General features: G+C 41.1%; 1 protein-coding gene across 5 annotated transcripts in view; it reads right to left on the reverse strand.

Moving 5' to 3' along the window:
* Nucleotides 1-342: 342 nt before the first annotated feature.
* atp11a (ATPase phospholipid transporting 11A) overlaps nucleotides 343-26,345 on the reverse strand; it is a 54,562-nt gene continuing 28,559 nt past the window's right edge. Inside the window, exons 2-32 of one of the 5 annotated variants that reach the window (XM_050063513.1) lie at nucleotides 25,132-25,254; nucleotides 24,550-24,639; nucleotides 24,042-24,122; nucleotides 23,791-23,898; nucleotides 23,182-23,310; nucleotides 22,990-23,093; nucleotides 22,844-22,891; nucleotides 18,072-18,136; nucleotides 17,474-17,555; nucleotides 16,845-16,995; nucleotides 16,559-16,756; nucleotides 16,361-16,474; nucleotides 16,202-16,261; nucleotides 15,957-16,123; nucleotides 15,757-15,828; nucleotides 15,271-15,344; nucleotides 15,043-15,146; nucleotides 13,870-14,051; nucleotides 13,240-13,491; nucleotides 12,969-13,146; nucleotides 12,773-12,875; nucleotides 12,543-12,688; nucleotides 12,192-12,251; nucleotides 11,964-12,091; nucleotides 10,925-11,060; nucleotides 10,042-10,065; nucleotides 8,178-8,243; nucleotides 7,921-8,024; nucleotides 7,634-7,799; nucleotides 6,116-6,219; nucleotides 4,941-5,079 (exon numbers count right to left, since the gene is read on the reverse strand). In XM_050063513.1, coding sequence (XP_049919470.1) covers nucleotides 6,130-6,219; nucleotides 7,634-7,799; nucleotides 7,921-8,024; nucleotides 8,178-8,243; nucleotides 10,042-10,065; nucleotides 10,925-11,060; nucleotides 11,964-12,091; nucleotides 12,192-12,251; nucleotides 12,543-12,688; nucleotides 12,773-12,875; nucleotides 12,969-13,146; nucleotides 13,240-13,491; nucleotides 13,870-14,051; nucleotides 15,043-15,146; nucleotides 15,271-15,344; nucleotides 15,757-15,828; nucleotides 15,957-16,123; nucleotides 16,202-16,261; nucleotides 16,361-16,474; nucleotides 16,559-16,756; nucleotides 16,845-16,995; nucleotides 17,474-17,555; nucleotides 18,072-18,136; nucleotides 22,844-22,891; nucleotides 22,990-23,093; nucleotides 23,182-23,310; nucleotides 23,791-23,898; nucleotides 24,042-24,122; nucleotides 24,550-24,639; nucleotides 25,132-25,254 — 3,405 coding nt within the window. In that variant the 3' untranslated portion in view covers nucleotides 4,941-5,079; nucleotides 6,116-6,129. Of the gene's footprint in view, nucleotides 5,080-6,115; nucleotides 6,220-6,550; nucleotides 6,645-7,633; nucleotides 7,800-7,920; nucleotides 8,025-8,177; nucleotides 8,244-10,041; nucleotides 10,066-10,924; nucleotides 11,061-11,963; nucleotides 12,092-12,191; nucleotides 12,252-12,542; nucleotides 12,689-12,772; nucleotides 12,876-12,968; nucleotides 13,147-13,239; nucleotides 13,492-13,869; nucleotides 14,052-15,042; nucleotides 15,147-15,270; nucleotides 15,345-15,756; nucleotides 15,829-15,956; nucleotides 16,124-16,201; nucleotides 16,262-16,360; nucleotides 16,475-16,558; nucleotides 16,757-16,844; nucleotides 16,996-17,473; nucleotides 17,556-18,071; nucleotides 18,137-22,843; nucleotides 22,892-22,989; nucleotides 23,094-23,181; nucleotides 23,311-23,790; nucleotides 23,899-24,041; nucleotides 24,123-24,549; nucleotides 24,640-25,131; nucleotides 25,255-26,345 lie in introns of all 5 variants that reach the window. The other 4 variants (XM_050063514.1, XM_050063511.1, XM_050063515.1 and 1 more) reach the window with 4 other exon arrangements.

The raw sequence follows: 26,345 nt of genomic DNA on the forward strand, positions 1-26,345 counted from the left end.
GAGCAACTTTGGGGAACACATTAAATCTAAAAATTGTCTCCCTTTCTTTTTTTTCTTTTTTTTCCATTTCCTGTCATTTTCAACACAACTGGTAGTTTAGATTGAGCAGCATATAAAGGAAAAGGTTGGTTAGATGCTCTGAACTTTTATCATGAAATATCCTTTTGGTTGTATCTTATCAGCTTCAGATATTTAGAAACTCCCCAGGTGCGGTCGATTTTGTCAACTTAGATCTTTAAAAGGCCTCAAAAGGGTCTGACACTTCAGAAATACTCTACTGCAGCCCTGTGGCTGATGCATGAAGTGCAGCTGCAAATAACCACATTATTTCAGGTTGTCATATTTCCACTTCTGGCTTTTATTTTCAAGCAAATGTACAGTTTGTTTGCCATTGATAGCTACAGAAAGGTTGGCAAAAATCCACAAGTAAATCTTGATATGACTCTGTTAAAAACTGTATATAAAAAGACCCCAAAACTGTACATCAATTAACATAACTACATTTATATACTGTATGTACTGTATCTGAGTATACAGTCATTTATAGATACTGTTGGTTATGAGAACACTATACAACAATACATCGTAAAAGAGAAAGATAACATTCTGTTCGAAGGCTGTCAGTTTAGGTGGTCTTGAAAGATCAGGACAGTTAGGACAGGAGCGATTGGTACAGTAAGACCTTAAATCCACCATTAATGGCTTTGAAAGTTTCTACAGCAAAGTGTCAATCATCAGACAAGACGGTTCAGTGCAGGGCTGTATCTGAGCTAACACCACAGAAATCTTTTTTGAAGCATTAAAGCTATGCATACATACATGTCCAGTGTTGTTTTGTCACACAACTCAGTTTGGTTGTTTCAGTACTCTTCTACATAAATAAGACACACATCAAATACTGTCTCCAGAACGTAAAAAAAGGTAGCATGATCTCTGACGTACAAAAACGCACTACAGTAACAGTGGGTATTCTTTGCGAGTCATTCATTCATTCAGTAATTTATGTTCATGGTCCAATAATTAGAACTGATCCTATTGTATCTCATGATAAAGGATTTAGTGGATTTGTTCGTGAATAGAGAGGTAGAAACTTTAATGTCCAATAAGAGATTCCCGATTGTGACGGAGGGATCATACATGATTTCTGAATGCAAGACCAAGACAATTGTAATACATATCCACTGGAGTGTGGATGCCTGACCCGAGCTTGATGGGACCTGATGGGCCAAGCCTGGGCTGGACAAATATTCACAAATAATGTTCGGGTTCGGCCTACTTGACTTGGTCCTTCATATTTTGCCTCAAGCAATATCGGAGGACAGTGCTTGCCTTAACTGTGTAGGACTAGGGTTGGACATTAAAAAACAGAATGTCTGATGGGTCTGGGTCCGACTCGGTTACTACTCTCGGGCTGAGGTCGGGTTTGGACGTTAACAAAACAGAATGCCTGTTGGGTTTGAATCGGGCTGGGTTACTACTCTCTAATGCTCGGGTCAGGCTAGGCTCCAACTCTTTTGGACTTAGGTCGGCACTCTGTCATCCACTACCACATGGCTAGTGCTCTGAGGTCAGGTTGGTTGCAATAGGTCATTTACATCCAAGGCAATATTTCAACTTGAGCTGTCTATCCATGCAGATACTTTTGTTTTAGTTTTGTTTTTCTTGTTGTGCGCTATCACTCTGGGATGTCTGTCTCCACCCGAAAACAGCATCCATGCTACTCTGGATAATCCACAGACTTTTACTGTGAAAAGTTTTCATAGGGACCACTTCTTTAGTAGAAACAATTTCCAATCTGCAAGGCCAGATACCACGACAGGTGAGAAAATGTGCTTTTTTTCTTGTGTAATTTGGGTGAAATGACCCTTTAATATTCAAATTGGAAGATGAAATTCTGTGCATTCTACCACAACAGTATAAGAACCCCTTTGCTTTACCATTATTTTTACATAAACATTGAAATAGAAAACCAGAATTCTGAGAAGTCAGAGATGTTAAATTAAAAGGAAAAATACAATGAATACTTAGTAAAAAAAAATCTCAGTTTGTAACATTGATAGATCAGAGGTCTTATTAAAGTAAAGATTAACATCACATCAGACTGAGATATTTCCAGTGTGCTCTGACCGCTCAGTGAGACCTTCACTCACTAATGTGGTAAAGGGGAATTTTACACATTGCACGCAATAGAAAACAATAAAAATAACATTTTGAGACAGATGCCCTCTTGGACATATATAAAACATTTGGAATATAAACAATAAAAAACAGATATTAAACATAACTTGAATGTTTTGGTGCAATAAGTAATTATTTGTTCACTGATTGTGCATCATTTGTAATATTTTAGTGCTGTGTTTGTTCCTTGGACAGGATAACCTGTGTAAAACTGATTTTTTACATTCACCTTTTCACTCACATATCCATTCTCTCAGTCACGTATCCGTTCATACATCATCTGCGGTGCTTTTACACGATCCAGAAGTCTAATATTAGGTGTAAAGTTACCACAAAGCGAGCAAAGACAGTTCAGCAGAGACAAAGAAACTACAACAAGGCACCTAATATTAAAGCAGCTAAAAGTATCTCTAGCAGCAACAAGGCTTTGGTTCATAGAAGTACTAAAAGTAAAGTAAAAAACATCATTTCTACTCTGTCTTACAATGATGGATGGATGAATGAAGAAGATGCAGAAGGGGCGACACGTTAGGATGATGATGATCAGACGGGTGGCTCTCACAGAGGTAGGAAAACTTCTACTTCACCAGAGAAAGAATAAAAGAAAGAGAGAAAGAGAGAGACGGCTAGAAAGAAAGAGAGAGGATAAAAGATGAAGCAGACAGAATTCAATGCACTGCAAAGGCTCTTTTCAAGGTAGAGAATCACATTAGAGTCTTTTAACAACATCATAAGGCTTGTAAGAGCATTAACATAGAGCTATTAGATGCTGTAAACTAAAATACTAAAATAAATGAATGGGTATCATCTAGCTTATCAATGCATACCTCTAGAAATAGTTTGACATTTGGGAAATTACCAGCTATAGAGGTGCTGCTAAGTGGACCTGCTTCCAGTCTTTATGATAAGCTAAGCTAAGCTAAGCTAAGCTAAGCTAAGAGGCTGAGATCTCCAACTTCACACTGTGTTCTCATCAACAAATGGCTGCATGTCAAATTGATCGAATCTCCCAGTAACTGCATATCGATTTAAGGCGACAAGTAGTTTGGGGCACTTGATAGAATCCTTCTGTTGTGTTGTGATTATCTCAGTAAGAACGTGCTATCTTTTAAGGTGCTTTGAGGAAAGTAAACATAAGTAAGGTAAAACAGTATGCAATTTAGCCCCCAAAGCTCGACAGCTGACATGCACCCCACATTTCAAACATCAGATTTAGACTGTATTTTTCTATCACCATACTAAAAACCATTTCATGCATTAATTATACTTACTTGATTGAATAATTCATGCGTGAAAGGGTTAATGGCGTTTACTAAATGTAATATTATTTGTGGTGGCCACTCTCATTTAAAGTGTTTTACAGAACCATGAGTGTGTACATTGACGTACAGGTCACACACTTTCCCCAGCACTACACTATATCCATCAGTTGTCACATTGTCTTTCTGTTTCTTTGGTAAAAGGTCTCTGTGGAGGACAATGTGGTATTTACAAGGTGATTTAAGGCATTGAGAAACAGCTGGGAAGCCATCATGTAGCCATTTGTTCTATTTCTGTCATTTCAAAGCCATAAAAACTTAGATTAGTCTCTGTATATAGCGTTACAGACACATATAAGAAGAAGGTTGAGAGTTAAAGTGCTTTAAAGACAATAAGAAAGACGGGGATCCTGCCGAGATAAACGCGACATACACAGTGACATGACTGCTAGCTATCAGCACATATACACACACATCTGTTTCAATTACTCCAGACTACCTACAGGTGAAAGCTTAAGTGTTGGATGTGCAGCTAAAGTCGGTCTTTCTTTCGTTAGGACATAACATACACTGACTTATGAATCAGGAAAAAGGCCGACTCAGATCCACCTCTCCAACACTTAGGCTTTACTGCTCTACTACACCCCTCCTTACAATGTTGTAGAGTCCTAGGGAGTATTTCGGGATAATATGTTTGCACACAGGCAACACCAGTTACACCTGAAAAGAGGGAGGACAGACAGACAGAGAGAGATAAAGAGAGATGGTAGGAATGAAGAAAAGAAAATGTTTGGTCAGAGAAAGCTGGAGCTGGCTTAAGCACTGTTACTGTCCTCATCATCATCATCATCAGCAGCAGCAGCAGCACAATCACAACACATCATAACCGTTTTTTAAAAAGTACACTCGTCAAGTACACTTCAGCTGCCAGCTGTCGAAGGCGGGCAGCCTTAAAGGGCCAGTGCACACATTTTCAGTGATTTAAGAAATCAAAGCTCTTGATTCTTGTTTGTTTGTTTGTTTGTTGTGACATCGATACGCTGAGCCCTTTGCACATTGTGGCGGCGAGCGAGGCCCTTTGGATGGAGTCCTTTCCAGAGCCGTCCCATAGTGCTTTGTGCCGTACTTGGCTGCTGACTTGGGAGCAGTTGTAAAGGTCACTTTCATTGTAATCCCTTACAGCTGGATTACCTGCTATTAGCAACATAGTCAGTTATTTGACTCCAGTAACGTAACTACACCAGTTACTTTTGGGCAACTTTACTTTCCAGTGACCTGATCAGCTTCTGGACCAGTTTATTGATGCTGTTCTATCTGATATCAGAATTATAAGACTAGAAAAACACCCGACAGAAATGAATTAAACTGAGGTCTCAGGCCCTGCCCCGCTGTAGGTGTGTCCCCACTTTGTGTGACGGGAGCCATCGGCGAATCGGAGGAGAGGGGTGAAGGTGCTGTAGTCTGGCGTTTTTTGCCAGCGCGTGAACATGATTTTCTTGGTAAAGGGTGCAGACCTTCGTGGGTTCGGGCCGTTCCTTTGGTTGCCCGAGCCTCGCCGGTGGCTGCCAGCTTTGGATGGGGCGTGGAGAGACGCCAGGGGGGTGAACTCGGACAGCTGGCCCTTGTAGAGTTTATCAGCATTCTGTGAGGGTGTAAAGAGGGAGGAAGAGGAGGCAGAGGGGAAGAGAGGAGATATAAAGCGACAGAGAAGATGGTTACTGTACTGTAGAGGGCTCTCTGAGAGAAGGTGGAGGAGACATTTCTATCCCAGCTGGCCAAAAATCAAACTGTGGATATATTTGTGTACTTTTAGTCTTCTAGTTTTTATGGTTTGGGTTAAGCCTTAGTTCCAGTGAATGGAAATCTTAGTCCTACAATACAGAATGAGACTTTATACTCTATGACATCATAAGTTTGACACTTCTCTGGTTTCTTGTTTTGACAGAGTAGCTCATATTCATGAATATTAATTAAACTTTCCTAGACCATGAAAACAACATGCTGTATGTCTTAATTTAGCCGGTTTTCCCCTTTAATGCATGAGCATCAGGAGGTTACAGCTGCAGGGATAAAGGCCAAATGATCCACTGCAACAAACAAGACACTTTCCTCTGCCAGTAACCTGAGCCTAAACACAAATCTGCCTCAGCAGACAATTCAATTATTTATATGATTTAATTAATAAAGTATTGCATTGCCTTTAATCTAATTGGCCAGCTGTGATGAAAGCATCCTGTCCATCCTGTGCAGACACAGGCGACACAACCCGAGCAAATGAAGTACATATACAAGAAATAAATACTGCAGCACCATACAACACCATAACAGAACCAAACCATAACATGCAAATGGAAACATAACTTAAAAACATGCATGAATGTTCAGCCCCAGTGTGTGTAAAGTCTTCCAACTCTGCAGCGAGGCTGAAATACGTCACTAGAGGGCGCCACAGCTCCATGTACAGAATCACCCAACAGGATTCAAGTGTTATATATATACATACCTGGAGGCTTTTGGGGTCATCAGACTTTTATGACTCTTACAAACACTCACACTATACCCATGTGTTAGTGAGATACAACTCTCAAACCTGTGTAGCCACACACCACAGCAGGATGTTAACACCACCCACCAATACCATTAAACACACACAGAGAGTGGCGGGGTGTGTGTTTTACCGTGCTGAAGCCCTCTAGGCTTCTGTGACAGCTAATCCATCTAGTAAGGAGTCAGAACTGTGGTAGGTCAGGGTCCTCTCAGACCCTCTATTACCCCGCACACGCTGTGGACACACACACGCAAACACACACACACACATATAGACAAACACATTAAGGGTCTACCACATACATGAAAACATACACAGCCTAACCTCAGTGTTGCAAAAGAAAATAGATGACTTAAACAAGGAGTCATGAAGGCCACACATCACATGCCACATTTACAGTACACTACAGGGTAAATCCAGATGTTGACGCACTGGCATGCAAGAAGAGTCCATTCATGCAAAACACTGGCAGGAAGAAGCAACAGGACGCAAAAAAGGAAAACAGAGAGAGAGAGAGAGAGGGATTCTGCACAAAACAGAAACAGGAGGAAAGGCAGAGGGTCACCTCTAGGAGGGCAGGGTTAGAAACTGATTCTGCTGGAAGTCTGAGACAGCATAAAGATGGTGGAGGGCTCGGAGGCAAGGCACCGACGCTTAGTCTGCCGCGGAGGAGGAGGAAGAGCCAGGAGTTCAGAGGGAGGAGTGAATAAGGAGAGGGAAGAGTTAAAGCTCTGGAAATCAGTGAGACCTTTCCAAATGCCACATGATTAATTTATGCAAAAGTTCATATTTACAGAGATAAGAACATAAAGTCTGTCTTCCAGGATCAGAAATATCTCGACAGGTTTCAGGAGGTCGGTTATTAGCTCTCCACAACCACAGTTATTAGGAAGGTTAAAGGAAAGGAGCAGTTTAAGGCATGTAGGAAGGAATTAAGAAAGTTCAAACCTCACTGCAAACAAACACATGTAACAGGCTACACATCTACAACACCCTAAAAAGGTTGATGTCACTTCAACAACTGATCCAACCATCAAAACTCAATATAATAATAGCGCAGCATGGTGGCAACTGTCCTGCACCTGCACCTAAAATAACATTAGTGCTGTGCTTTTCAGTAGTTCCCCTGTGACTTGACTCCAGAGCCAGGGCCAGCAGCCACTCCCAGCCTCTGCAGACGAGTGAATAACAGCTATGATGGCTGCATCTCTGATTTAGAAATAAAGAAGCACTGCACACAGACAGAGAGGCTTACTGACTTACATCCAACAGAGTCGGGACGTAGCCAAAGCCAGCGTACATCTGCTGACCCACAGCCATCAGTTAGATATTTCACACACTGCATCATCACAGTTCATAAGCAGTATTATATGTTAGTCTAGAAAGCTTTAAACAGATGATTTACAGTCAATATTACTCAAAAATATCTTGTTCTTTACAAGGTAAAAGTCATAAGCAGGTAAATCTCCTAAACTGGTTATAGAAAACACAACAGCAGAGGGCGCTGTTCTCCCTGTGTGACCTAGAACATCTTCCAAAACAATGAAATTATTTTGGCAAATATGTTATTTGGTTTTAAAAGTCAAGAGTGCAATTCATTGTCAGTTATCTGGTGGTAAATACCTGCTAAATATGTGTATAGACCCACCTGTATGCGTTCGGTTGTGGTGGGCCACAGCGCCCTCCAGATGACCTTCTTTAACACATCTGGCAGCAGACTGGCTGTTATCAGAAGGATTATACTGAGCCAGGCCGGACCACTGGACAACATCTGCATGAACACATAATACATCCTCTGGTAGTTGAGGAAGGGCCTGGAAGAGAGAAGAGGAGAGGATACAGCAAAATCACAAAATATTTCTCTCATTAGCTCTCTAGGTTTCAGGCTTTGACATAAAACTGAAATTTAAAGATATATATTTCTCCAAAGCTTACCAGATGATTCCTCCCCACAGCAGAGAGAAGACCACAAAGAAGATCAGCGAGCCCCAGATGACAAAATGGTTGATCCAGGTCCAGTAATGAGTATCTAGAGCCAGCTACGAGAGAGGAGAGAGATGAGAGGGGAAACCTTCGACCTGTCAAATGTCATAGCTCACTTTAATGATACAGCTGAGGTTTAATCCGACCTTGCTCTGGTGCTCCTGTGAGTGCAGATACTCTGCAGACCGTGTGTCTGTATGTGTGGTTACCTTGAATGTAACAGTGAAGACGAGCACAGTGAAGACCAGCGTGCCAAATGTCCAGTTTCCAAACATCTGCGGAGGCAATGTGACAACAGATGCCGTCAGTGAGATTTTTGGTTTTGTTAAACAAAATCCAATTTGAAACCTGTTCATTTCTCAACTAAATGCACTCATGCGGTTTGAGAGCAGCCTACAGGCCTGGTGTTGATATGGTACACAGAGATAAACTTAAGTGCACATATTCAATAACGAATCAATCAATCAAACAGATGGCAGGGTGCTCAGGTGAAGGACAGACTATCAGGTGACTGATGGGTGGGAAACAGGTGGGGTGAGGTGGCTTAAATACAACCAGAGGAAGTGATGTGCATGTCAACCTGACACAGAAACATAACATAACTATTTTTGTATTGCTTGACATCACAAAAGTGAACTGCAATTTAACCTGCTCTGAAAAACTTAATTCCTGGGAATGGCAGAGAGTGTAATAGAAATATAAAAATCTATTTCAGCTGAGGAGAAATTATGTAAAAGGCCCTCTACTCTTCACGGCAACGGGATTTAAGGGAAATGTGGTCTTACTTAAGGTCTTATTAACAACATACCTCAAAATACTGGTGACATAAGACAGATCTTACTGCTTAGTCATCTTTACAGTAAATATACCAACGTGTGTTAGTGAAATAACCATAATGATATTAAGATGATGACTGCCACAGAGTCAAATGCTAATCCTAAACGTTCATTGAAACTTTCACCCTGGCTTAACCTCGTACCCTCACATGCAAGAAACTTTCAAACATTTTAATTTTTGCTATCATTTCCTTAAATGTGCCTCATCCACGAGAGAGAATTTAAAAAAAGAATATAAAGACAAGCATGATAAGTTAAAAATGAAGCTTTTTATAGGCCACCTGAATATGTGGTGGTTGTGATGTTGACATGACAAATGAAGCATGACAGTAATGAGTTACAACAGACATACTATTTACCCCAAACTGTTGTCTTATTATACATTATCCAAGTGCCAAGTGCCTGTATATATTAGCTAGTTCGTTGCTTGTTTTCTTCTTCACAAAATGTAAGGTAAAGTAAAGAGTTTTAAGCATATATTGATGATTATCGGGATAATATTGTGAACTGCACCATTTACCAGGACCCCTCCGAAAAATTTGTCACCAGTGTCTCCTGTATATTGACATTCACTGGACACATTTAAGTGTTTCGGGTCTTCACACAATCACTTGGTGCCACAGAACAAATTCCACAGCACTGATCTCTGACTGAAAGACAGTTTTCAATGCACTTAATTCACATTTTACTTTCTCTACACGTATAAGAAGCTTCAGAACATCACTCCCAATTTCCTTGGTCCTGCTGGTGCTTCACCTCTGTTAGTTCTTTACAAATAAGCCTTTAAATAGTCCTGATGGTTCAGAGATTGACCGCAAATGTGACAATGTTCTTCTGCTCTGAAAGAAGCTCCATCAGCTGAGGGAGAATTAGATTAGAAAGATGGCTAAATGTCTCGAATGTCATATAATGGAAATTAGAGTGCAACTATTTTCTGTCATTATTTATCCCCTGGCATCTGCCACACACACACACACACACACACACACACACACACACACACACACACAATGCACACAGAATGTAAAGTCAAGGTGTTAAATCACTACGTTAACACCTGGACACATGAGCATAGGTCACTACACAGAAGCCTACAGTTGATGTCTACAGCAAGCACTAAGGGGCTGGACATGAGATGAATGGTGATGATGAGTGGTTTGGTATCAGGCTGTGTGACGGGACCAGACAGGAAATTGGAAACTAGGGAGAGATGACAGAGAGACAGGGACAGGCTTACCATCTGTGTGTTGGTTGTCATTAGCTGGGAGGAGGAAAGAGAAGCAAAAAGAAAAAGCAACACAAAGGTAAGGGAGAGAGGAAGAAGAAGAAGAAGAAGAAGAGGAGAAGGCCAGAAAAAGAAAATCATAACAAAATAAACAACTGTTTTGTGGCTGGAGAAGAATAAAAACCCAATGCATAAATAAAAGTGAAGTTGAGCAACTCAAAGCAGTCTGAGAGGTCTCTGGGAGAGTTACGCTGCTTGGAAACGAAAGGAAACAAAAAGAGAAACACAGAGGAAGATGGTGGAAACCCGCCATGCTGTTGCGTCTTGAATGTGAAAAGGGGAACATCTATCGGCTTTTACGTCTTGAATGTGAAAAGGGGAACATCTATCGGCTTTTAAAGTACAGACAATACGAACAGGTGTATGACCACTGAAACTCTCTTCCTTTTATTGTTAACTGATCTTAAACTGAAGTTTGGGGTTTATTTTCACTGTTAATCTAATTTACTAACCTACAAAAAAAACTCTGGGCTGCAGTTAACACAAATTAAACCTGGAGGATTAAAAAAAAGTGGTGGAATAAGCTGAAATTCAAACCACAGCGAAAACTTTCCTACATCTATGTACATTAAAAAACTTAAAACAACCCAAAAAGACAGAAGGAGACAAATGACAAGCAGCAAATTATAGATATGTTTTAGAGAACTGCGTCACAACAGGCCGGAGCCTGCAGAGAATATGCAAACTGACAAATTATAAAAACACAAAATGTGTCTGACTGACGTATGCAGCCTCCAATCTAATATAAATTTAAATGTCGTCATGAGGCAGCCTGTGAATATTTTGACTTTAAAGGACTGAATTACAGGAGCTGTCTTTGACACGTGGACGTTACCTGTCCGTTGCTGGTGAAGGTGGTGTTGTCAAACAGGAAATAAGCACCGAAGAACATCACAATGGCGTCATACACACCCAGGATGGTCCAATATATGAAGATGGGCCACCGCAGCAGAGAGTTCTTCGCAATATCTCTGTGAAACACAAGATGACGGTAAACAGTATGAATGACCACCTCTCATACGAGCGATCACAGTTCCTGATCAATATTACATTAGCTGACTGCAATGAGACATTCTAATTTGATTTAGCATTCATATACAAATATTCTCAAATACATCACTGATACAGGCGCCGTATAAACACTAACATACTGAATGACCTGAGACCTTTTATGTGCCCTCAGAAGTCGAGAGTGGGAGTTTTGAGGGTCATCCCACAAGAAAAGGAGAATTCATCCTCCTCCAGTCATGTGAAAAATTGAGCTCTGACCAAACTCAATCAAACTGAGTTATTAAAGTGGGAGTGCTCTGCCCTCTGAGGCCTGATCTGAACGCACTGAGCAAACGTCTCCTTTGCATGGACCAAAAATCAATAAAAACTGTTTATGTCTGCAGTTTATTGGAGTCATATTGAGTTAGTGTACTCTTTTGCTTAGGAAAATATTAAATCTTCTGCCATTACTTTGTACATAAACAATCAGGTGGAGGGTATTATGAGTGGAAATATAGCCTGGTTAGTCTGGAACCTCTTTGTTCATTATCAATATCCAAGGGACGTTATTATCGAAATTGAAATATGTATGTGTTTCTTTTGCTCAAGAGGCTGAAGTAAACACTGTCTCTGAAAAAATCCAATCAAACACAAAACATTATATTACATCATGTGCTGGGAGTCATATTGATCTTGTGCTCGACCTGTTCCAGGAGGTTAAACACCAAGCTGTTGTTTACTGTTGGAAACTCTTCATTTCCACCATTAAAATTACATAACACGACGTTGTATCACTGTATGCACGAAGCTTACATAATAAGAAAAGAGTGTCAGGTAATAGTTGTAGATTTTGTGTTTGCACATTACCAGATATCGACACAAACCTGTAGAGAGTTGGGTCCTTCTTCAGGATGTCCATGTTAATGTGCTGCTCTATGAGACTGTAGAGCAGAATGGGCAGCGAGGTGAAGCTGATGTTGTACAGAGTCAAGTAGGCTGTGTCATACAGCGGCTGGGGAGACGGGCACACAGCATTTAAGTGTCTTAGTCTTTCCTTTATTCTTTTATTTTCTTTGTTTGTTTGGTGTGTGTATATGTGTGTGTGTACCTACTTGTTGTGAGAAGCCACAGAAGAACTGGTACAGGAACTGGGGGAAGATGAAACAGACATTCTGGGGATAAAAAATGAGAGGAGAAAAGCAGGCAGCAGGTCAGTAGGTGTAAAAATGATGAAAAGCAGTGGTTCCCATTTCCAACTGCTGGGTCGGAGTCCAAAAGTGGGGCGTACCACCTTTCTCAAAAAAACAACTAGAAACTAAATATTCAGTAACTAGGCTGTAACTTGGCAACGTTCTCACAATAAAAACAACCCTGAAGAAATAAAATTAAAAATGTAGATAAAATATACATTCAAGCTGCATGCCTTAAACAAACACAGTTCATGTAATAAGCAGACACACTACCTTGTAGAAGAAGTATTGCACGAGTTCAGAGATGCGTATGTAGTAATAGTGTCCGTGGACAAGCAGCATCTTCTTGAGGTGTTTGAACTTTGGGATGGCGTAGTCACTGTTCCTCACTGCCTGTCGACCCTCCTTACCCATGATACCTGGGAGAGGCAGACGAAAGTTTCTCATTGTAATTTAACATAATTTTAACACCTAAGTTTCATACTGCAGGATGGAGTACTAACCAATGCCAACATGGGCCTCTAGGATCATGCTAACATCATTAGCTCCATCTCCAATGGCCAGCGTGATTGGATGCTCCTCGGAGGCTTTGATCAGCTTCACAATCTAGAAATAAGAGAGAAGTGATGATGTCACACCTTTAATGGATTGGAACGAAGCATCACTCCAGGGCGTGACTCATATTTCAAATCAGTCTACCTGTGCTTTCTGGAGCGGTGCCATTCGACAGCAGAGCACGGCGCTGCAGTTGCGGCAGATTTCTAGGAAGATCTCTTTGTAGTTCCCTGAGTTGGAGTCCTCCTGGGCGGGCCTCATCACCGCAGAGAGCGTAGCTCCATCGATGATCAGACCGTAGTCCGTACAGTCACCTGATAAACTGAACACAAGACCTGTCAATACAAGTCTGTCTGGTGCTCAACTTGCTACGAGTTTTAACAAGCTGGGGGTGTAATCACGTAAACACACGCACCCAGAGAAGGTGTCCCTGGTCATGCCTCCATGCTGCCGCAGCACAGTCCTGCTCAGGTCAAACAGGACATCATGAAGACTCTGCTCCTCAGTGCGTTTGGTGGTCAGCTCCAAGATCTGGGTGTTGCGGTGAAACAGCTTGCTGGCGTAGCAGGTCGCAGCTGCCGTCTCCATCTTATCCCCCGTCAGCACCCACACCTTCATACCTGCCTTGTGGAGAGACTCAATGGTGTCTGCCGCTTTTTCCTGGAGCCTGTCATGAAAGGAAGTGGGAGAAAAGACAAAAAGTATTCATTAGGGGCAGGACAGAGCTATACAGTGAATCATTTTCACTCTGCCTCTTTCTGCAGCATGAGTTGACTTGCAATGCCCTCTGGGTTGACAATCCCTTTAAAGCCTGCGCTGTAATTGCTTTAGTAGCGAGTGTGCTATCAGAGGGTTGAGCTGCCTCTTGCCGGCGCCCAGTTACGCTCACTAAGAAGTGGGGCAGCACTTGTCATGGTAGCAGCTCGCATAGAATAAAGAGTTATTGTTTTGAAGCACAGATCCAAAAAGTGCAGGCCCAACACCAAAATGGTAATAAAAGACCAAAGGACTAGATTTCTGAAAGAAATTGAAAGAGATCCTCGACCTGTCCTCCACAGCAGTGGCTCCCAGCAGTATCAGGTCTTTCTCAATGAGGTCGTAGGCCTCGGCCAGGCGTTTGTCTCGGTCCTGAAGTGCCAACTTGGCCCCGTTCAGCAGGTGGCAAACCTCCTGGTACTGTTCAGGGCTCAGGGGACGATAGGCAACACAAAGTGTCCTCAGACCCTCCTGGAGGAGAGGAGAGATTCAGACTAGGTTAGACTGGTGCATCAAGGGACAGTGGGCTTCTTTTTACATGTTCTGTCTAAAATGTGTGTTTTTAAATTCTGAACAAACAACAAAACAGAGATATTTGTTTGAGTTTGGGCTTTGGATGTGAGTGTGTGGTGAGTGGGAAGAAAATGCTCTTTCTAGTCGAACCTCTCCAGTACAACGCCCACCACAGATCTTTCTGTTTGGACTAAACAGCTACGATTCATCTGCAGCAGCAACCACAAGTCTCACTGACCTGGTTTCCACTACAGCTTCATCTCACTTTATTTAGTTCATCTTTATGGGTGAAGAGAACTAAAAAAGTTCTTACAGATACTTTCACAATCAACTCATTATATTTGTCGTCCATTTTGGGAACTATTTTGAAATTGGGTGTTGCAGTTTGCAGTTATTGTATGAGCTTTCCCTCCGCCTGCCTCCCTCTACATCAGCCGGTTATTTCCTTCATTTCCCAGGAGACTTTTTGACAATCAGTTGATGAATAGGCCACTGAAACACATACTGCGGCGGCACGGCTTTCTGTCCTGTCTATTCTTTCTCTCTTTTGATTATGTATAACCTGGTTAGTCACAACAACAACAGACAGAAGGAGTGGAGAAATGAGATCATAAAATACATGTTATCTCACAGCTGATGAGAAAAACTGGAAGGGCAAGTTTTGTCTTCTGGCTCGCCACACTGAACCTTAAATACAAAACAACTGCTTAAATGAAGTGGGCCATGTTCCACTGATCTACTTTGGTAGTAACCATAGAAACCACGGTGGTCATGTGCTCCAACTATTTAAACCATTGAAGTCACACAACCTTTGAAACTCTCACAAGGTGAATCGTGTGAATAATGCTGCAACGGAAAAATTGTTTTTGTCATTTTATGAATCTATAGTAAGAGAAGAATTGTGTGTGTGTGTGTGTGTGTGTGTGTGTGTGCGCGCGTGTGCTCTCACCACTGCGTTGTGCTCCACCCGAGCTCTGACCTGTTCCACCTTGCCTGATATAACCCTGGGGAAGATGGAGGAGTCTGCACCTTTACAGAACAGATAAAGCTCACCTGCTCTCACACACACACACACACAGAGGCAAAAAAGAGAGGGGAAACAGTGTAAGAGAAGAGTGACGCCATACACCTACAACCTAACCATATACATGCATATTAACAGTATGAGGTCTATTACCAGTGTTGGACCTGACAATGACGCTCATCCTCCGTCTGACTGAGTCAAATGTCAAAACCTCCAGCAGCTCAAACCTGATAAAAACAAGACACAAACATTTAAGTTATCTTGCTACATTCAATATATTATATATTATATTTATACTCATAGCTGGAAGGCTGCTGGTTTCGGCAGTTACTAGGCTGCTCCAACTTATTGCAGTGCCATTACAATAATGCACATGCAGATCAGATCAGCTCTTATCACTGCTCTATATTCATACACTGGCCATAATGTTGCTAATAAAACTATGTAAGTTATGTATCATTGCACACTGAAACTGAAACTAAGCTTGTGAGTCCAAAATGACCAACAAAACAATTGAGAAATGACCAACATGGATAATCTAATCAGAGGTGTGAGTTATAGTTATAAATCAAAAGCTGACAGGATACTTGTGGCAGAGGATTAAAGAGATAAACAACATATTATATGGGGCACACTGACCTCTCAATCTCATCCTCCCTGTTCAAGATCTCCATGTGACTGTCCTTGAGTCTCAGATAGGTGAAACCGAGCCTGCGGCACAGAGCAAAGCACTGTTACTGGAAATGGAGTGAACAAACTGAATGTGTGTATGTGAGTGACAAAATAGAAAAAGAAAAAGTAAAATGCTTCTAAATGCTTTGAGTGTGTGTGTGGTCTACCTCTTCATGCCCTCCACCAGCGCCACCTCGTCCGGAGATGAGGAGATGTAGAAGGAGGTGGACTTGCCCTGGTGGATGCCGTGCTTGATCCCGTCCACCGTCTCCTCCTCCTTCACCTGCACTGTGTGGCACAAACATAGCGCCCGGAAAAACAGCTCCTCGTGTTCCTGTTGTGGACAGCCAGCAGTGTTAGCCCCTCGACACACATAAACACACACACACATTCAAACTGAGGCTATGCTCACCCTGGCCCCGGGACCTGGCGATGTGTCGATCATGTCCATACCTGCTGCACCAGGCATCACCTAGCAACAACACAAATTAAGTACATTAAGATATATGGCACAGTCCCAAGTACAACACGAGAGTAATCTGAGTAAGAACATACAAAGCTAAAAATGTACCTGTCCGTTACAGATAGCATGAGGTACGTAAACATGTCCGTCCACGCAGCACTCGATGAACTCCATGTTGTTCTCCGTCAGAGTCCCTGTCTTGTCTGTAAACACGTACTCCACCTGGAAACAGAGCAGGAAAAGCCTCTGCATGACTTCTCTTTATGGTACAGTAACATTTAGCTTGTTTCAAGTGTCGTTTGTTACCTGTCCCAGCTCCTCGTTCAGGTCCGACGTGTTGACCACAGCTCTCTCTCCCAGCTCCTCGTCAAACATCTCATCGTCCCACATGATGAAATAGGAGCCCAGAAACTTCTGCATCTCCACAGTGACGTACATGGAGACAGGGATGATGTAGTTGAAAAGAACCATGAAGGCCAAGAAGTCTGTGAATGCCCTGATCACCTGAGTAGGAAGAGGAGGAGGATGAGAGGGAGGAGAGAGGATGAAGAAATCATTTTACCTCCTGATTGAGGGAGTGTGACCGACTCACGATGTGTCTCTGTCTCTCTGTCTCTGTCCTCTCGTTGTACCACGGCTCGTCTCTCTTGGAGTCGGCCTGCCACACATATTTCAGCACCGTGTTGATGAGGGCCTTGCTGATGAGGATGCACAGGTAGACCACCAGGTAGGCATTCATTGACCTGCAGGGGGAGACAATGAAAGGAAACAAAAGTACATGGATTTCGAAAGGAGGCAGTTTGGACTGTAACACACTGTACTTAACAGATACTTGTGTTAAGAGAACGGCTAAGACATTTACACCTAGCCAAGTTCATTTTGGCAAAAGGAAGACAAATGCAATTTCAATGACTTAATGAGGCGACGCTGTTGCCAAGTGTAAATGTAATCCACCTACAGACAGTTATATCTACAAGCCATCTGGATACAAGACGCATGTCAATGCCAGATGGAAAGAAAGTGATCCAGTCAGAGCAGCGAGCCAGAGAGACACAAGGCCGCTCAGTTAGCTCATAGATGGATGGGTAAAAAATAGAAATATTATCTAAGCTCGCTTTAATTGATGCTGCCAAAGACTGTAATGTCTGCGTGTGGGTGTCAATCAATGCTCATAGCTTCTCCTCCACAAACAACTTAGAATATTTATATCAGCAAACTTACTTTTCCACTGCAGACCGTTTCTGAGACTTGGACTGGTAGTTGAGAGCCATCTTGGTTTCCATGCCTGTGTAGATGGCAACCGCTAAAAAGGAGGCAGAGGTGAACGTTGAACACAATAGTTTATTTTTGACCAATAGTTTGACAAAGCCACACCCCAAAGGTCTAGTGTGTATTATCTAGTGGTATCTAGCGCCATATGCAGATATAAACGGATCATTCTAAGGTAACGAAAACAACATTAGCAACATTTTTTATTTTCAGGTGATTATACGCAGAGGAAAACATACTAATTATACCACTCCCATTTCGCCAGTATATCCCCCTAAATACAACACTGGACCTTTAACTCAAGGTCCATTTAGTAGCTTTTCCCAGAGCCTTTTAATCACATCTCATAGTTTTTGTCAGTGGATAAAGTTTGCAAAGTAGTCATGGCCATATATGCAACCTTATAAACTTTTTATGACTTAAGTTTTATACTTGCACCAACTGAAAAGAGTTAATAGCTCTGGAAAAAGCTTATACACGTACTTTGTTTGACAAAAAATCTTAACAAACACCTTTTCCAAGCATATTAGTGTATTTCAGGGGACATTACCATAGATGTACTCCGTGTTCTTGAGTGTGGCTCCTCGGAGCAGCAGGTTCTCTGCTCCTAACGGCCTGCAAAGAGACAACAAATCATTTTCTGGCTGTTTCATCAATTGTGAAAGTTCTGCTGTATTCATTTATCCTTGTACACATGTTCTGTTACACCTGCTAACAAAGACCTTATTTTGAAAGTAAGCCTCTGCTCAGAAACAAAAGTAATTCTAGCTGCTGCGCAGGGCAATTTTAGGCAAAATTAGGCAATTCTGAGCAACACACACACTAAAACAAAGCATATCACAACATAGAAGTTACGTCATATAATTATGGCATGCCCTTCAAATGAGTGGCTGAAGTGATCAGACTCATAATATACAAAGGAAAGAAAAAACTCAAGAACAAGAAAGTAAGAATAACATTAACTGCTAGCAATTATGAACAAACTGGCCTGATCTAGCTTAAAGCTAAACATTATCCATGGTGACAAAGATGAAAACATTTTTTAAAATGTAAAAGTAGCTATTGGATAGACTCTGCATATTGACTGATAGGTAAGCCAAATAAACAGGGAAAAGAGACAAGGGATAACAGGGAAAAGTGTTGATAAAGAGTATTTGTCTCTCCGCAAAACTGCCTGGATCATAACTATTTTAACCTTGGTAGTCTCTAATCCACATAGCATGATGCCGGAACATAGGACTTTCACATTAGAATGTCCGTTCTGCCTTAGCTGAGGCTGGAACTCACAACTTCTGAGACTGAGGTCCGTCGTCTATCTCACTGAGCTAATTGGCAAGTGATAGTTCATGTGTGGCTTCACAAATTGACTAAGCCAAGCATCAGGGTGCCAGACAGTAGCCATCCATGCCATGGAAAAGCAAATTTCAAAGTGAAAGTTCCAAAGCTGTGGCACATATGGTTGATTTGTTATGAATTTTCAAAGTTTTGAAATTTAGAGGCTTGCTGTTGCGCCACCATCAGGACTATTGATTGATTGATTGATTGAGATGTTTATTTCGAATATGATGCAATAATAAAAGGAAAATAATAATAAACAATATGAAAAAGAAAGAAAGAAGAGAAAAAAAATAAATAAAATTTAAAAACATATTGAATCCAATAAGAAGTAACATAAATCAAACAATACGCATATCCGAAAAGAAGTGAGAAGAAGTAAAACTTAATTACTCCCACCCATTCTCCCTAACATAATAAACAACAATAACAATAACAATAACAACCTCCCTACCTAGTCTAAACCAAAGTATCCATTAATGTCCTGTTTTAATATGTACAGCAAGAACATATTATATATAATACACATATAGACATACACCTGTATATACACATATATACATACATGTACATACACGTACACCAACATACACATACCCATATGCACTGCATACATGCAGACATACATAACACATAGACCATAGATACATGTACATGCATTCACATATACATGCACACATGCACAAAAAAAAGAACAGAGACCCGAGAATAACTACGTGAATAAACAATACCCCTATAACACCTGGTGATTTCCAACACCTCCCTCTTCCCTGTACCTCTTGAAAATGATGTTTTTGTACATTATTTTAAACTGTTTAATGCTTGAACACTGCTTAAGTTCCATAGTAAACCCATTCCATAGTCTCACCCCTCTGACTGAGATGCAAAAACTTTTCCTGGTGGTTCGAATTAAGTTAATTTTAAAATTGAATTTTCCCCTTAAATTATAACCCTCCTCCTGGTCACTGAATAATTTCTGTACATTTTTTGGTAGTAAATTATTTTTAGCTTTGAACATTATTTGTGCCGTTTGATATTCAACAATGTCTGTAAACTTTAGTAATTTTGACTGTATGAATAATGCCTTCGTGTGTTCCTGGTAACCAACTTTGTGAATAATTCGTATAGCTCTTTTTTGAAGAATAGTTAGAGGAGATAGCGTGGTTTTATAGTTGTTGCCCCAAACCTCAGCACAGTACTGTAAGTAAGGTGAGACTAAAGAACAGTATAAGGTGTGGAGTGATTTCTGATCTAAAACCATCTTTGCTTTGTTTATTATTGCAATGCTTCTTGCGACTTTAGTCTGTACATGTTTGATATGTGATTTCCAGCTAATTCTGTCATCTATAATTACTCCCAGAAATTTAATTTCATTAAATTAGAGAATATGTCTCTGTGGAAACACAAGACTATTGTCTTGTGTTTCCAGTTGAGGACATCTGGCATGAGACTGGACCTTTATGAAAAGTTTGGGTAGATTTCCCATATGGAAATGTTGCACGAGCTGAGGCTTGAACTCATAATCTTCAACATCAAGAACCATCCTCTATCTCACTGAGCTAATTGGCAAACAGAAATGTCACATGTAGCTTCACAAATTGACGAAGCCAGTCACCTGTTTGCAAGACAGCAGCTGTTAGTGTGTAAAGGACCTGTTTGCAAGACAGCAGCTGTTAGTGTGTAAAGGCAGATTTCAAACGGCTGTCAAAAATTCAGGGATTAAGACAAAAATCCGAAAATACACAAATTGCATCTAGACAGCATGGAGATGTTGGTAATTTGTTTTTAACAATGATTTATTGGCTCCATAAGTTAAAAACTGACGTTTAAAAATGCCATTTTTGCATTGACTCCAATTGTTCACATGAGAGCGAAATTCAAAATGCTGTAAAAAATTCAGTTTTGGGATAAAATTCTGATATTTTCCAAACATCATCTACCATGACTCCAAAATTTTGTCATTTTTTTTTAATGAACACTGAAAATGTATTTAGCAAGAATTTGCAAGTATATGTTTACAATACCGTTTACAGTCAAACAGTTTGATGCACTGTAGGCTCAATTTTCGATAAATCAAAAATCTGTGTGGATCATTTGTGTAGGACAATCTGAAGATGCTCTGTAGCAAGTCTGGTGTCAATTGAGCAAAAATTGTGGGAGGAGATAGGTTGAATAAGTTTTACAGTTTTTGAAAAAAACAGAGTGATGGACTTCATAATTTGCAATAGGTTTAAATGTACAAAAGTTTCTTCAGTATTTGGGCTACATTTTGGTGAAAGTTGCACAGCTGTAGCACATATGGTTGATTTGTTGTGAACTTTCAAAATTTTGAACTTTAGAGGCTTGCTGTAGCGCCACCAACAGGACTATTGGCCTGTTTTTGCAGCTGAGGCACTCTGGTATGGGACTGGACCTTTGTGCTACGGCCCTGGCCCGAGGGGGTGGAGCCCCAGCCCGGCCCGACAGGTTTTCAGAATTCTCATGCCCGAACCCGAAAAAAAGCCAGACTTTTTTTTTTTTAAAACCTCCCATAAAAACATGTAGGCTGTTAATGTTGCAGACATTAAAATAGTTTAATTGGGTTTTCTAGCATGGTATTAAGCTATATTCATTATATTTTGATTGAAAGGATAAAGTTAAATTTGAATTTATTTAACTTAATGACTGTATTCTCCTATTTAGCGAGAATTGTCAACTGTTGCTGCGCACTGCTGCAGTTGCATCGCGCACAGTCACTTCAAAAAACAAAATAATCAATTAAACAACCCCCAAAATGCTTCAAACACTTTTCTAAATAATCTTAATATTGAAAGGAAACGAAATATACCCAGATAAGGTCGGAGGTCTATATGTGCAGTTATAGACCTCCGACCTTATCTAAGCACTTTTAATGGCATAAGTGGGTATATTTCATTTCCTTTCAATATTAAGATTATTTAGAAAAGTGTTTGAAGCATTTTCGGGGCTGTTTAATTGATTATTTTGTTTTTTGAAGTGACTGTGCGCGATGCAACTGCAGCGCCTGATATTGCAAATTGTAGGTGGCAGGTCTATTAACAAATAAACACGTCTATCCAAGCCTAAGCTACAAACACGAACAAAACAAACCTTATCACAGTGTTTATGAATGGGATCAGTAAAATATTGTAGCGACCCTGCAGTGAATGTTCTGTTGTAACGTCAATGTTCTGTGAGCGGGGTGCGAGAGTGACGAGGATGAGGGCTGTGTGAGTGCGCGTGCTTGTGTGTGTGGAGCGAGCTGGAGGAGAGAGCAGCAGTGCATGGTTCGAGTTAACGTTACAGCTAAGTCCTTGTTTTGTGGTTGTTTTGGCGTGGTTACGGCCAACAGTAACCTGTACTGTTCAGTAACAAACGGTGGTTTGCCGAATAACCGCGTCATCCTTCCACATGTCCTGGCAGACGCTACAATATGATGAGTGATGTGCAGCGGAGAGGGAGAGGCACAGCGGCTGCTGCGTTCAAGTGTTGCCGTTTAAATCGGTTAAACACAAACACACACTTCTCTAATTGGCAGGTTAAAAAAAAAGCCAGAGCCCGGCCCGTGTCTGAGGTAATGATATGGTAATTGGCCCAAAGCCCGGCCCTCGGGCTGTCGGGCCCCTCGGGCCTCGGGCTCCAGCGCAGGGCTCTACTTTGCGCAAAGTTTGGTGATTTTTCGCGCATGGGATGTATGATTTCCTCGGAAGAAGATGAAGAAGAACATGCAGCAAAAACAATAGGGTCCTGGCAGCTTAGGCTGCCTGGCCCCTAACAAGAAACAAACTCAATTAAGGGACACATTTTGCAATGCTGTTTGGTGTGTTTTCAGCATCAGGGTGAGAGTGCTGCCACTAAATATGACTGAACATATCTGGAGGACTAATATGGAGTTTAGTGATTTTTGGAAAACTCAGCTTAAACTGATTAACTGATCTTTACTGGGGAAAAATGATCATACTCCTGTGGTATATTAGAGCTTTGAGTTACCTTGCAACTGGCTCATTGTCCATGTAGAAGTTGACGCGACCCACAAATCTGTGTCGGACAGATGTAAAAGGAAACAAGACACGTTTCAAACATTCATTTGCCAGGATTGTGTTTTTTCAATGTGTGTGTATGTGTGTTGCACTGACTTGTACAGGTCCGGCTGTGGTTGTTCACATTCTATAGTAGCATGGATGGAGTCCACCTCCTTCTCTGTGATGTAAGCTTTGGTGTCCTGAACTGCATAGTACGTCTAGAGAGGAGAGAAGGTACAGTATGGGTGAATAAAAGAGCCTAAATAAGAGGCTGGCATGAAAACTGCGCACAAATACTGTACACACCTTGTGGCTGCTCTCTCCGTCCAGACTGGCTGTGGTCACATAGCAGGTCCCATCATCTCGAGATGTGGAGAGAAGGATGAGGTCGCAGGGAAAAGACTCATCTTCTTTCACCAAGACGACATCTCCAACCTGAGACAGACAACTTGTTTTTATTTTAAAAATGCACCGTGTCTGGCACTTGCAGATGCAGTGTCTCCAATCATCCTTTTAGTATTGCTAATGCACTTTATGCTAATGCAGTTTGCCTAACAAGCTAACCTTCTGCTTTACCACCTGTAAACCGCTCAAGTTCAGCCAACAGTCACCAACATTTGTTCTCTCACGGGACATTTGATCCTGTAACAGATCCTCTACATCTGGTATTTCAGCTGCAATTTCACTCTCTGAATACATTACATAACGTACATTAATATAACACACTTTAAAAGCTCAACTGCTCTCAAATATAGGCCTACACACACACACACACACACACACACACATACACACACGCACACACAGCTCAGTGGCAGGAAAATCCCTCGGCATGAGCCAATAAAACAAATGCACCAAAGGTCTGTTCGTGTTATATGGGGTGAGAGTGATTTATCTTGTGACATACACACGTACCCTGAGCTTGCGGCTTTGTTTGCGGACCACTTTCCCGTGCTGCACCACGTGGACGGGACACTGGTTGACAGAGTTGTCTGCTTTGTGTCTCAACCAGTCCTCATAACCCTTACAGAGAGAGACAGAGACAGAGGAGGGCGGGATGTAAAGGTGCTGTGATGAGGAGTGTGTAGGTTTTGCTTGTGGTGTGGTGTTTAATGTCAATATCCCACAAAGTAAAGCAAAGTGAAATTAAAACCTCTGGGTCTCACCTGTTTGATGGCGGTGACTGTGATGACAAAGAAGAGTGGCAGCCCGCTGGTGATCGGACTGGTGGGAGTGTCGATGATCAACTACAGTGACACACACAGACTGACAGAATTAAATGGCCGGCATAGATTTAGGGCAGAATACTACATCAAAATGACAGACAGCTTTAAAAAGAGACGCAAAGTAATATCTGACCTTTACCGGCCTCTACGGGGAGGTAATAAGAAGTAGCAAAGTATTGATGGACTTAATCACCACCCATCTCACACCCACAAACAGCCGCAGTTCTTTTTTTGGCTTGTTTTCTTCATGTTAGTTGTCCTTGGTTTATGTGAAAGGGTTATTATTGTTGTTATTATTATTATTTATGGTGTTGCACGTTCTCCCAGAAACCATTTAATTCCAGCATACAGTAGTAGCAGCTTTGCAGGAACAAAACTAGTGAAAAGACAGGAAAATACACTTTAAATATCTGTAATTAACGTAAAAGTAAACAGAAAAGGGTTTTACCTGAACCAGAAATATGATGAGAAAGTAGAAGTTGGCGACTCTCCTAAACTGCTCGAACATATTCTTTGGGATGAAGTTCCAAAATGTGTACTGGAGACATGAGACAGTTCAAATGATACATTGAGCGATAGTGTTAAAATCCAAATGCATGAAGGGTCTGAACAAAGTAGATGATAAGATGCTTTTTCATTGATTTTACCATAAGTAGGACTAGGATATTTCAATAAGGGCTTCAATATAATCCAGTATAACGGAAGAAATGTAAATCTAACATTAACCACAGCCATAAAAAACATTTTACAAAACTAAAAAGACATTAAAATCATCAATAAACCACTGTCTAAAATGGCAGAACAGATTGAATTTAATAATTTAAATACTGAGAGTCCCATCTTTAAAATACAATAACGGCTCTTCCAAAATCTTCCTCACAGTGTGTGTTCTTACCAAGAATAACTCACTCACACAGCATAAGCCCGGATAGTGCTACAGTAAAAACTGTTGTTTCCTGTAGTGTGTTTTTCTTCTAGTATCTATGCTGTGTGTTTTGATCTGTGTGTGTGCGTGGGTGTTTTCGCTGACCTTGGAGGAGACTATTCTGTTGTCGGGGAATCTTTGTTGTATAAAGGCCTCCGTTCCTGGAGGAGGCTCCTTATGTCCAATGTAAATCGTCCTGCTGTCCACCCAGTTCTCCTCACCAACACACTGCAGAGGGAAAAAAGACATGTTTGAGTGTGTGCTGGAGCATACATATGTTTGTGCATTTCATTTAATGTCAGTTTTTATTTTAACTTGTGTTTTGAAGCTTCGCATTGATGATACAGAGCTCTACAGAGCTAAATAAAACATCAAACATTTGTACAAACAAACCTAATTTGACATTTTTATTGGACTCCTACATTTAAAACGGTAACTTTGGTATTTTCCAACCTGAACCCTATCTTCCCATGTCTTTGTTTCAAAGTAAGGAATGGGAACAAAACATTTTTTTACCCAGTGTTTTTGGTCCAGCATCAAGTAAGAGTGCTGCAGCAAGTAGCAGCAAATCAGGCTGCAATGAAATCAGTTTATGTTCACGAATAAATTGTTTGTTTTTGCCACTGACAGGCTCAGATTGTTATTAGGAGTGTCTGGCAACATTATGGAAAGGATCGTTATGGAGATAAACCTTTTTCTTTTTTTTTTAAAAGATATTTTTTGGGCAGTTTTGCCTTTAATTGATAGGAAAGTCTAGTGTGAAGGGGGAGAGAGAGAGAGAGGGAATGACATGCAGCAAAGGGCCACAGGCTGGAGTCGAACCTGGGCCGCTGCAGCAACAGCCTTGTACATGGGGTGCCTGCTCTATCCACTAAGCCACCAGCGCCCCGGAGATAAACGTTTTTGTTGAAGAGTAAGATTCTTTTTGTTTTACTAGAAACAGACCCAAAATCGCAATCATCAAACCCACCAGACTCCATTAAAAAAAACAGCCATTTAAGCCTGTAAAGATCCAGAATATTTCCACATCTTACCGGGTGAATTAAGGGTTTATTTCAACCAAACTGGAGCTGATGATTGTTGGAACAGTGAAGAGACAACCCAAGATGACTTTTGTGAGTTTTATTTTGTTTCTGTTGTCTTAAAATAAAGTGTGTTATACTATGATAAAATCACTGTTTTTTTAAATGGAGTCTGGTGGGTTTGGTGATGGTGATTTTAGGTCTGTTTCTAACTGAACAAAAAAGGATCTTATTCTTTCGCACAAAGGTCTTTCTCTGTAGGGATCATTTCAACAACGTTTTCAGACACTTACAATA

Source organism: Epinephelus moara, chromosome 15, assembly GCF_006386435.1.
Source record: "Epinephelus moara isolate mb chromosome 15, YSFRI_EMoa_1.0, whole genome shotgun sequence".
Lineage (NCBI taxonomy): Eukaryota > Metazoa > Chordata > Actinopteri > Perciformes > Serranidae > Epinephelus > Epinephelus moara.